At 37.8% G+C, this 13,186-nt stretch overlaps 2 protein-coding genes across 4 annotated transcripts in view; both read right to left on the reverse strand.

Moving 5' to 3' along the window:
- LOC141444484 (uncharacterized) overlaps positions 1 to 13,186 on the reverse strand; it is a 121,072-nt gene that overhangs the window by 28,258 nt on the left and 79,628 nt on the right. The window lies entirely within an intron of this gene.
- LOC141444903 (uncharacterized) overlaps positions 3,783 to 13,186 on the reverse strand; it is a 43,962-nt gene continuing 34,558 nt past the window's right edge. For all 3 annotated transcript variants that reach the window (XM_074110655.1, XM_074110656.1, XM_074110654.1), the window contains 3 exons: positions 11,793 to 11,813; positions 6,891 to 6,938; positions 3,783 to 6,235 (listed from right to left, as the gene is read on the reverse strand). In XM_074110655.1, the coding sequence (XP_073966756.1) occupies positions 4,494 to 6,235; positions 6,891 to 6,938; positions 11,793 to 11,813 (1,811 nt within the window). In that variant the 3' untranslated portion in view covers positions 3,783 to 4,493. The remainder of the gene's footprint in view (positions 6,236 to 6,890; positions 6,939 to 11,792; positions 11,814 to 13,186) is intronic.

A 13,186-nucleotide genomic window follows, 5' to 3' on the forward strand; every position in this document is an offset into this window, starting at 1 on the left:
AGGAAAGTTTTCTATTGTATTTAAATTATTATCATATGAAAAATAGCAAAGCTAATTTCACTAATATTATAATTGCGAAAGATTGTGAGTACGTATGTTTGTTTGTTACCAACCACTTCACGCCTTAACCGTTGAACCGATTTAGGTGAAATTAGGTATACAGATAGTACAAGTCCCGGGGATGGACATAGAATCCTAGTTTTTATCCTTAAGTTGCATAGTTCCCGCGGGATAGCAATAAACGGATTCTACGTGAACGTAGTCGCGGGCAACAGTTAGTTAATGAATAATTGAAACCAATATTGACGTCTTCGATATTTTAATTAGAACTAAGTTTGGACCGTATACTAAACAAATTCAATTTATTAAGACTTCCTGAAGTGTTATAAAGAACCTATTTTCCTTCTGTCCATTCCTATATTGAACAGACTGTATATCGACCATTTTATTATTTTAAATTATAAAGTGTACAGGCGCGCTGCACAAACATATTCTTTGCATACTCGTAGCATGTTTTACTTATTATATACTGCAGCAAAACTAAAGGACCCATGAGCACAGAAGGTGCCCGTAGACCTTAGTCAGCTGATATAAAACAAACACGTAGAATTTTGCAGTAAACACTTTTTATTTAAAAATTAAACAGCCGCACTTTAAAAGAAAAACACACAAATAACTATAAAAAACACAAAAAATAAACAAATTGTTATAAAAAATTAACCAAAAAATATATATAAAAATAAACGAAAAAAGGAACAGATTTTGGTATCACATGTTGTTGGACGAAGTAGCTATTGAATTAGGTACGTAAGGACATAATAATTGGTACGGTTATGGAAAAAAAGTTAATCAATCGCAAGCCAAATAAATCCAAATTCGATACAGAAACGCGCCTTTGTAAAGGCCTTTTAAAATTTTGAAAAGGAAATCATCCCCTAAAAACCTATACAAAAGACAATATTAAAAAACTTAGGTAATCTCTGAAATGATGAAAGCTAGTACTAATGACTACATGCATGTATTCACCGGGTGACCAACCTAACATCTATGAGAGCGAAAAAAACTGTTATACGTTTGTCTTTCATATATGATATTAGCAAAACATTATTAGCATTATTTTATAGGGGTAATTAGGTTATTTAAACTCTTTTTAATACAGTTCACCACGAAACGGTATGCTCTTCTGGACCTCCACGCTAACGGATCCCACGGAGCAGTAGACGTCACACGCTCCAGTCTCCCGAGATTAAACGTGCGGATAATAATCACATGGCGACACCCATCACGTGTAGAGTAGGTGGTAGAACAGGATGTTAGTAGGGGTATAGGTAGGGCTGAAAAGAGAATTTTAATTAGCCCACAACAAGGAAAAGACCCAAACTACCACGTCCCTAGACAACCACGGAATCAAAACTTACCCGATGAAAATCGGCAGTATCGGAGAAATTGTTAAAAAGTCCCGTCACACGGGCGTGCAGCAGAAAAGCAGCGGGCAAACGCTTAATATCTTGCGGCATAAGCCGGCCACACACAATTGGTAAAATCACTTGTACTGACTCTGGTAACAATCACTACACCAAAGGAAAAACTGGTTGCAGAATATTTTTAAAATCAAAATTGCCACTCAGGACGAGAGCTCTGCGCTATCCAACATGTGATCAAGGAATCCAGGCCAAAAACAAAAACATCAGTCGAACCAACGAATCAAAGAATTCAATTTTCAAATCAGAAACCAAATGTGTAATATAAAAGAGTTAACTGCCAGCACACAACCGGCCAGTAAAAATGCTTGGAAAATGAACAAAAAGTATGCAACAAGCAACTCGCATGCAGCGTTGTAATGCTGCAATACCTACTAATCATATATATGCAACCTGGATCGGAAATTTTCCATTAGGTACTGCCCGTAGTGTTAAGGGGAATTCCTTGCAGTTATAATTTATCATGAACAAATGTTCTTCTTTCGTTCAAAGAGTATACTATTCTACTATCTGTTCACTCACGAAGACGCGCCCCTCCACATTTTAAAATACGAGGTTTACTCGTCATCATCATCATCATCCCAGCCTATATACGTCCCACTGCTGGGCACAGGCCTCCTCTCAGAACAAGAGGGCTTGGGCCGTAGTTCCCACGCGGGCCCAGTGCGGATTGGGAACTTCACACGCACCATTGAATTGCTTCGCAGGTTTGTGCAGGTTTCCTCACGATGTTTTCCTTCACCGGCAAGCTCGTGGTAAATTTCAAATGTAATTCCGCACATGAATTTCGAAAAACTCAGAGGTGCGAGCCGGGGTTTGAACCCACGACCCTCTGCATGAGAGGCGATAGGTCAAACCACTAGGCCACCACGGCTTACTCACCACGGTTTACTCGTGCACATTGATAATTAGCTGTGGAGGGGCGCGCATTCGTGAGTGAACAGATTTATACCAATGGTCGCAACGGCCAGATTACAGTGCTTTCATTGTAGCATGGTGCGGTGACACTTGATGCACGTTTCGTTTTACTCAAAAAAAGTTGCTGCGGTCTAAATATATGGAAGTATATTTCAGTTGTAGCCTGAATATGACTGGCGTAAAATATATGAACATAAAGAACTATGTTATACGAAATAAATTTAAGCTATCAGATGTTTAATAATCAATTATTCAATTCAAAGCACAATTAAGTGAAGAAACGTAATATGCATGTAATGTATACCAGAGGCTCCTTTAGTGATGGGACCTAATGGATCTTGAATTATATCGGTACTTATTGATTGGCAAGTAACAAGTAAGTAAGAAGTTCCGTCAGACTCCAAACTAGGCTGAGCCTGTAACTTGGTAGGTAGTCTGCGAGTGTGAATACAGATTAACAATAGTTTAATTAAGATTATGTTACCGCTATGTCTAAATTTAATTGAATGTATTGTCAAACTTACTTATTAATATAATGCTAATATGAAGCGATAAACAGTCTATTTCATAAATATAGCTTGATTTCTTATAATTAATTATGTCTTAAATAAAAATATATTGTATCCGTGAACTTGAGCACTTACGGCGTAGATTTTGAATATTTTTATCGATACCTTTATCGATATTCTTCCAATAAAGTTTTGTCAATTTAGCGATAATTTTCATACTTTTCGTTCGAGTCATTTTTAATATTGAGATAACAATTGGACTTTTGTGCCTCGCTAACTAAAATACCTTAAGCTAAGTATGTACTTATCTTGTTTGTGTTTTATTCATAGCTTACTATTTACACTCTTGACATACGAATATAGGTACCTAACTATCTAGTGTAAAGTTAACGACGAGTGACAAGAGTGGGAGTGTCCGATATTTGCTGGCATTTTTTTTTTAAATTTAGAAATGTTTATGAAGTTTCTAGTACCTACTTTACTGCAACAGCCCTTAAGTTTTATTTGTACTGTGTACCTTAAGTACCTATATGACGATACCGGATATACGGGGATACCGGGGATATAGTACCTATGGTTATCGACAACTCATATTTACCAGTGAGGCCAACTCTAAAACTCACACAGACATTTACAAATTTACACAGACAGCCCCATCTCACTTCCGGTCAAGCTGTCAAGCAAGATCTGTTCGTCTAAGTAATATTATGTTTATGGTTGCGGCCAGCTCGACATCCATATGGTTTCTTAAGTAATCTGGTCGTTGCGGTCACTGGTCGTAGCCGTGGCTATCTAGTACCTACGCGAGATGCCTAATTGGAGATTAAATTTTAGTGTAAGCACTTGGGTTATGTGTATTCAATAAAACAAGTAAGACTGTAACATCATTTATTCATTGCAAAATAAGAACACAAAACATGGGAAAATAAAATACACAGCAGTTTAAACGAAAGCAAAAAAAATTAAAAGCAAACAGTATTAAGGATTTTCAGACAACTACAACTAAGTGCATCATCAACATCAGATGGGATTCTAAACAGATTTAAAACCCTTTGTTTTGGATTCATAGTCTAGCAAAGGAGTAAAATGGCTGAGCAGTGACAGACGATATCTCACTTTCAAAGAGTGAGAGATTTGAAAAAGACTAGCCTGTGGTCTTTATCGTATCACTGTTGAGATGAACTGGACTTGTTGCTGATGGACTTTGCAAAATAATTTTGTAATTGGCCACAATCGAAATAGTGTCCTAAAATTGAGCACGCTTGTCTAGTAAATGCAACACCCTAGATTCTATAATACCAGACCAGATATTGCCCAGGTAAAACAAACGTACTGCAAATTTCTCTGCACAGTTGTCTGATAATAGGGGACAAAAAAGCCTTGTAAGGATTTTAGGGATACCGACAATATCGAGTCTGTTCGTCGGTCGATTTAGAAAAAGTGGACTTGATCACTTTCCGACTAGACGCTTCAATAGACAAAGAACAAGAAGGCCCTTCTAATTTAGTAATCTAATCTAGTTTGTATTATTGATGGTTGTGGTTGTATGCAAATAGTCGTAGCTGTTGGTCGAAGTCTGTCAAGCTTAGATGGACAAGCTCTCATGGCTGGTACTAGAAGATTCTGATTCTGTAGCCTGTTCCCTAGATGAGCTAGTAGATTTATTATAATTGTATACAGTCTCCTTGGAGCCGTCAGGATTTACCTTCGTCGTTTGCTTACCAGTCGTTTGGCTATCCATCTGTGAGCTGGCAGAGTTCCGAGAGCTGGTTATATCGGTTTGTTCCTTATCGTATTTTCTGCCGGACGCATCAACTGAATTAACATCTTTTTCTTGAGAACTGGAACTATCAGATGCTTTATGACTGCTATCGCTTGTTGATTTTTTGAATTGTGATTCGTCAAATTGAGAGCCAACAGCGTTTTTGCTAGATTTGTTTGATTTTTGGGTGCTACTTTGAGCATTAGATAACGACTTGGCGGTGTTTTCGGAGTCACTAAGTTCGCTGCCACTGCGTTTGCTGCTGTCTGAGTCATCACATGATTGATTTGAGCTATCAGATCCATTTGATGCCTTTGAGCTTGATATTTCACCGTTTGATTTTTGGGTGCTATTTTGAGCATCAGATAATGACTTGGCGGTATTTTCGGAGTCAACAAGTTCGCTGCCACTGCGTTTGTTGCTGTTTGAGTCATCATATGATTGATTTGAGTTATCAGATTCATTTGATCCATTTGATCCCGTTGAGTGTGATGTTTCACTGTCTGATTTTTGGGTGTTATTTTGAACATCAGATAATGACTTGGCGGTGTTTTCGGAGTCACTAAGTTCGCTGCCACTGCGTTTGTTGCTGTTTGAGTCATCATATGATTGATTTGAGTTATCAGATTCATTTGATCCATTTGATCCCGTTGAGTGTGATGTTTCACTGTCTGATTTTTGGGTGTTATTTTGAACATCAGATAATGACTTGGCGGTGTTTTCGGAGTCACTAAGTTCGCTGCCACTGCGTTTGTTGCTGTTTGAGTCATCATATGATTGATTTGAGCTATCAGATTCATTTGATCCCTTTGAGTGTGATGTTTCACTGTTTGATTTTTGGGTGCTACTTTGAGCATTAGATAATGACTTGGCGGTGTTTTCGGAGTCACTAAGTTCGCTGCCACTGCGTTTGTTGCTGTTTGAGTCATCATATGATTGATTTGAGTTATCAGATTCATTTGATCCATTTGATCCCGTTGAGTGTGATGTTTCACTGTCTGATTTTTGGGTGTTATTTTGAACATCAGATAATGACTTGGCGGTGTTTTCGGAGTCACTAAGTTCGCTGCCACTGCGTTTGTTGCTGTTTGAGTCATCATATGATTGATTTGAGCTATCAGATTCATTTGATCCCTTTGAGTGTGATGTTTCACTGTTTGATTTTTGGGTGCTACTTTGAGCATTAGATAATGACTTGGCGGTGTTTTCGGAGTCACTAAGTTCGCTGCCACTTTGTGAGTCTTCCGTGTTGCTCAAAGAATTTTCGTTTCTGTCGTAAGAGCTATCAGATCGTTGGTTAGTTCTAGTAGCAACGGAGTTGACATTATAGGATTCACTACGTTTGCTACTGTCAGCTTTCGTCAAAAAACTTTCACTGCCACTACCGTTGCTACTGTTCAACGCATCTGATGATTGATTTGAGTTATCAGATTCATTTGAACCATTTGAGCCGTTAGAGTTACCGTTGTAAATGCCTCGGTCAGTATTGCTGAATGCACCATTCCATCTGGTTTGCTGTACGTTCTTGATTACTTCGTAAATCTCTTGTGCAGAACCGGAGAGATCTAGAAAAAAAATCTGCATAAGAAAATTATTGAGGGACACTTTACTATTACGCAGGTGATAGTGTACACTAAAACTTGCTACTCTTATGACCGCACAAGTGAAATAGTTGCGTATGCGCAGCATAGAGATGGGTGAAAAATAACGTTACGTGGAAAAAGATCATCGTGACAAGCGTACGATAACAACGTTACTAAAACACGTAAGTCGTTCCTTCGCTTTTTTAATGTATCTGTCACTCACGGAACGATAACGTTTTGATAATTATCTAGTAACCAGCGTAAATCGTTAAATACGGCTGTTGAATTGAAATTCCGGGAATTTTCAAAATTCCCGTGGGAATCGTGGGCAACAATTGCAACTATGCCATATTTCATAACTCGAAGTTTAACGGTTGTTTTTTTTTAGATTTTATTCCTTTCCCATGTCCTATGTGTTATTCAAGATGTCCAGCTATGTACATACCAAATTTCATTCAAATCCGTTCAACAGTTCAAGTGTGAAGAAGTACCAAACAAAATTGCTATTACTAGCTGGGCGCAGTGACCCAAAGTGGGTCTTAGCCTCCGACACGACTCACCACCATTGCGATCTTGGGCCAGCTCTTGACAGTCTTCGACCCCGAGGTCGAAAAAAAGTTTATTTATTAAAACTTACTTGGGAATCGGTTGTTCTTGTTGTATTTTGACAAGACTTGGAGGTATTCTGAAAAAAAAATAAGTTTTAGTAAAGATTTATTCATAAAAAGCTAAAAAACGCCTAGTTAACGTGTCTAAATCGCTACACTCTTGGTCGCAGTCGTTGGTGAGGATCAGGTTTACATTTGGAGACCTTATACATCTCCATCTCTTTATTTTAATAATTATTATTAATTTTGACCATGGACGCTTTTTTACACCTCTGAAGATTGTATAATTAGTTTACTTTTAATGTATGAATGAATGAATGCGTTTACCTTTACTTGCCCTAATTTCACTTGCCATACCAACGTTTGCCATAAAATATATAGAACCGTGCTGTTTTCAGGATTTTTTTAAATGTCATCATATATGTAGAATGCAGTAGGTTAGGTTAGTTTAATATCAACTCTGAAGAAATTACTATTTCAGAAATAAATTACTTTATGACAAATGAAAATTGTAGAAAACGATACATTCGGGCACATGAAATTCGAGCAAATAGAAATAGAAATATATTTTATTTGCATAAAATGTTCTAACAATAAATGAAACGATAGAGAACCATTCGCTGAATATGGTATATTGACATTTAGAGACTATAATTATACATCTCTGAATTATTTATATAAGGTATTTTATTATTTAACTCAGGGACTTTATTATATCCCCTTGATATATTTAAAAGGCTGTATATTGTTAAGCTGATGGATTTTAAACTTGTATATTTTTAGTTTTACTTCTAGTCACAGGCGTGCAACGTCGATGTTCCCAAGACTATCCCATAGGGCTTATGGCAACAGAAGTGATACATGCCCTCGGTACCGTTCTGCTTTCAGAGCATGACATGAGTGCGTGTGAGCTACCTAGGTAGCATAAAACTTTGGAGGCAGCAAGCGTGAGCTTGCCTTCGGAATCCTAAAGCTTAATGGTTACTTGATCTGAAATGTATATTTCAGAATCGAATTAAAAATAATAATAAATAAAACTAAAACAAATTGCTTAAAGTACCCCCCTTAGACAAGGTCCCGAAGATAGAATCAAATTATCTATATTGGGAGACTATACTTACATCTCCAATTATTATTATTTTATTTATAATTATAACGGTGGAAGCATTCTACACTTCCACTGAACGTAGATATAGTTACATGTTTAGTTCTAGTTTTGTAACTATGGGACCCCATATATCCCTGTATTATTATATTATTCTTTCCTTGTAATTTTTTCATTTATTTTATGTTGGAGTTATTAAGTATTTTATTTGTAATTATTTTTAAGAAAAATTCCTTTCTGCCAAGTTTCTTGCGGCGCGTTCTCTTTGGCAATGATGGTCTTTCCGAAAGCGCTGGTAGTTTAAAAAAATGACGTGTAAAAGTGGCCGTTCCGGCCTATTTACTGAATAAATGATTTGTACTTTGAAATTTGTAGTAGTGACCCTTCATTACTACTTTTTCAAGAAAATAGTGTGGCATCCTCTTGCTTCCACACCACAGATTGGGGTCCGGAATTCGCAGTTGCTTGGTTGGCTTTTACGACACCAACAGGATGGGGCGATGCATTGGGAGTAGACATGGGTAATCTCGGCTCCGAGAAGGGATCTGATTCAGTAAATCCAACTCCGGTATCGGTACCGACTCCGCTTATCGACTCCGACTCCTTTATTGACTCCGATTCCTTCAAGCGATTATAAGTTTGTCTATGGCCGATCTGGCTCGATTCGGTACCGAGAAACTGAAGAACCGATTCGTCCTAATGACACATTTGAATCTGTGAGCTACTTCGGATATACTTACTACTGGAGAACCGGCTCCGGGGAGTGGCTCTGAAATTCGTATCATGCTATCCCTCTTCCTGTCTTAATAAATGCTATCAGCGTGAGCGGGGCGGCAAATATCCGATCCGATCCGAGGTGATTGAACGAAAGTGAAGTGAGTGCTGAATCGCTGATCGCGAGTCGCTAGATCCAATAGGATGGTTGGAGTTAGTAACTTCTCGGAGTCGATAAGATTTGAAAGGGCTCGATAAAGGATTCGGATCCGCTTGAGGATCTGGCTAGGGGCGCTAGTGTAGGGACAGGTCTCCCAAATATCGAATGTCACCGTTTTTGGGTGAGCTACGCGGGTTTATTTATAACTAGCTTCTGCCCGCGACTTCGTCCGCTTGAAGTATTAATTTTGGGAAGTATTTAATTTATATAGGATACCTATTCTGCCAATAATAGTACCTACATAGAAACTTCTATGGTTTACCAAAAATAACCTATTTTAAATAATTTATTGAATCAGGCGTTACTTTGCGGAGGTCCATATCAATGAACTAAAAGAATTTATTTGCTCACCCGCGACCTTACAATAGCTAAGCTTATGCAAAATATGCGTGTTCAAGCAGTTCCTCCACCTCCACACTGTAAGCACAACTGTCTGTGTGTGTGTGTGTCTGTGGAGTCTAACAACTGGTAGCATGGTGTACGGTTGTGTCACTCTGAAGATGAGCTCTGTTTGAGTTCGAAACGCGTCAGTGTAGTGTGGTGGTGGTGATAGATGGGTTTGTGTGATTTGTGTGTGTTCTTACAGTGTGGAGGTGGAGGAACTGCTTGAACACGCATATTTTGCATAAGCTTAGCTATCGTAAGGTCGCGGGTGAGCAAGGAAATTATTTTAGTTCATTAACCTATTTTAGTACATTGCTACAAATATAAACTATTTTTTTTTGTTCTTCCATACATCCATCCATCCGATGTTCTTTGGTAAAACATAAATATTTTGCGGGTAGCCATATTTTAGCAATACGACGTGTATTCTACCCTGCCAACACAAAAGGACTAATTCTTCATAGTGAACTATTGACACCTTACGTCCTTTATTGTAAGTCAAGGCATTTTTACTTAGCATAGCTACACATATTTCCGATAAATATACTTATACGTTGTAACTTTTTTGGAATTCCTTAAGAACTTTCATCCCCATATTTTCAAGTAAATAGGTCGAAATTTGAAAAGCGCCAGACCAAATGTTTTTTAGGGTTCCGTACCTTAAAAGGAAAAAATGGAACCCTTGTAAGATTACTTTGCTGTCCGTCCGTCCGTCTGTCTGTCAAGACCCTTTATCTCGTAAACGCGCGGAGTAAGGTATATATCGAGTTGAAATTAAAACCCTAAACTCAGGTCAATAGTCCCGAAAGCTGTGAAAAAATCACACCTCTAAGTCAAGGCAATCAAATGCTACAGTCGTTAAAAAGGTGTTTCCATACATTGCCTCAACAGAAAAAGTTACAGGGTAGGTACTGACTGTCTATGTGAATAAGCCATCCAAAATGACCCCACATTGCGTACATTTTGCTTATGAGCTTAAAAGGCTCTGCTAACACTGCACCATCCCCTCTGCTAACATCCCCTCGCAGGTAACATTTTCAAAAACGCTTGAAAAAATATCTATTTATCTCTTACCACGTGCCCAAATGCCAAGTTTCATAAAAAACCATCGATTTATCTTCGACAATGACGATCTTCCATATAAACTTTCATCCCCTATTTCACCCCCTCACAGGAAGAATTTAAAAAAAAACGTGCGAACAAATATCTATTTATCTCTTTTCACGTGCCGAAATGGCAAGTTTAATAAAGATTCATCGATTTATCTTCAATAATGACGACCTTGCGTATAAACTTTCATCCCCTCACAGGTCGATTTTTTAAAAAAGCTCAAACAAATATAGAATTATTTCTTATTAAGTGCCTAAATGCCAAGTTTCATGGTTTTATCTTCGATAGCTACGGACTTCCACCATATAAACTTTCATCCCCTATTTCAACCCCTGAAAGCCTCTTTTTCGCGATAAAAAATAGCCTATGTTCTTTCCCAGGGTCTATTCTATCTCTGTACCAAATTTCATCTAAATCGGTTCAGCGGTTTAGGCGTGAAAGCGTAACAGACAGACAGACAGACAGACAGAGTTACTTTCGCATTTATAATATTAGTAGGGATTAGAACAATTTTGTGAATATTATTTTGCAATGTCTAAAATTAATTATGGCAAATTTGCGTTACGGGGCAATGAATGTCTGTGTTTTGAGATAGTTTTGTCTTTCGGAAACCTTAGTCCTCCCTTTTTTTCGAATAAAACGAGACTACGCAACACTGTGACATGCTCGATATTTTTATGGTACGATTTTAAGGTATTAAATATGATTTTAATGTAAATTTCGTTTTAACGGCCGTAATCACTAGATCAGTAACCACAGGACCTTTGTCTATAGTGACGCCAACTGGTGAGCGCGAGAACGGTAGCCCTCGTTGGGAGTAGGCAGCTCGAATGCTGCCTAAGTGCTTACCCTGTTGCAGTGGGCTGGCGCGCTGCCGCAGGCGCAAAGCACCAGCTGCCTTCCTTGGAATGAGGGTTTTCATACAGGCGAAATATCGCTAGATGGCGTTAGTATTGTAAGGTTCGTTAGAAGTTTGCTCGTGATAGGTTAAATACCTAACTAAATCAGCCAATCGCAATCAAACGTCGAACGGACCTAACGATATTTATTTATTTATTCATTTATTTATTTATTTGGAGAACAAACAGAAATAAGTGTACAGAAGATGATACAAGTATTCTTAGTACTATGACTAAAACTAACATGCACTTACTCCCTAAACAGATCTCACTAAGGCACATGTGTGATGATTTCTAGCCAACGTACACTTCACCGAAAGCTAACCGGTCGGAGTACGCTAATAAGCACGCTAGTTAACGCCATCTAGCGTTATTTCGCCGCAGCGAAAACCCTCATTGACCCACTGTACGCCAAACAGAATGTCGAGTCGGTCATATAAAACCAGCACTCGACAGACTCGTTCCTTACATGAACTCCAGTAGTTTTGTATATAATTACCATTTGCAACATAACGGCCAACTGAAACAAAATAAGTTTATGTTAAAAATTTCATTTTAAATACAATCTCTGTTAAGGGACTGTACTTTTTCTGACTATACTGGCATTTTCAATAGTAGATTGATAACCAAGGGTGGAAAGTGACCCATTTCACCCGAGATTTCGTTCGACCGCAATAGTGCGAGGAGAAATGGGTAATTTCACCCGAAATAGACACTCTACTTTTCATTTCGACTGTGAGGAAAGTAAAATACTACAAAAAAAATGAGAATAATAATAGATTGAATTTACTTTTATCCAACCTCCAACGGTACCTTTTTGACCTGGCCACTTGCCACGACTATAAAAAAAATCGAGTTGGTCACGACCAAGGAGCTTATATACAAAACTGGAGGTTGAACGCCGACCGAAGAAGTTTGACCTTTACTACTTATTTATATATTCCATCTCTTTCTTTCACATTTCACGATCGACCTAACTAAAGAAAGAGATGGAATATGTTCGTGATGTAAAAAAGATCAAATTTCTTGTTTCAAACGCATGTTCGGCATTCAACCTCCAGTGTTGTATATAAGCTCCTTGGTCACGACGTACATCTAGATGGCCATGCCGAAACGTGAAAAGAAAGTGTCATTGACGTAACTCAATTATCTTCGACTTCGTGGCTAATCGAAAAATTAAAAAAAAAATACTTTCCACCCTAGAGATGACAACGCAATTTTCCACCCGGCTATCTACCCATGAAAATTAAACTTTGCGAACAGGAGAGATGAAAAACTACATTTCCCTACTAATTTTCAAGTTAATGCAATTAAACATTGAGGAGTTCCGTCCTGCGGAGACGATCCTGACCGGACTACCAGGATGTCCCTGCCAGATTATTGTAAGTATTGTCACCAGATTTAGACAGATTTAATATAATTGATAATTGAAAGAAAGAAAGAAAATAAAGAAAAATGGTTTATTTACGGCTCCAACAGTACCACCAACAACCAAAAAAAATAAAGAAGAGGATCATTTACATAAGTAAACTAAATTTTAAGTCAATCTGAACACTGGAAATGTTTCAAAATTCAGTTGCAAGATTTTAATACAATGCAAGTTAAATACAAACTTGTAAAAAGGATATAATTTATACAACTAAATCATTTATACATTCCTACTACTTATATATGTAAAGGATGTTTGAACATTTCAAAAAAAAGCAGTTCTTCTCTTTATTTGTTTTTGTGGCAATCAAGTTATTTTCTTTCCTTCCTTCAAGTTCAATGATATACATTTAAACAGCACTGATGGTACTTGAAAACTGTAGGTATGTAGCTGTATGCCCTTCTGGAAGGTGGCAGAGTGAGTATAAGTTAATTAGTTCCGGATAAATACAACCTAAGGCTCTT

Source organism: Choristoneura fumiferana, chromosome 30, assembly GCF_025370935.1.
Source record: "Choristoneura fumiferana chromosome 30, NRCan_CFum_1, whole genome shotgun sequence".
Lineage (NCBI taxonomy): Eukaryota > Metazoa > Arthropoda > Insecta > Lepidoptera > Tortricidae > Choristoneura > Choristoneura fumiferana.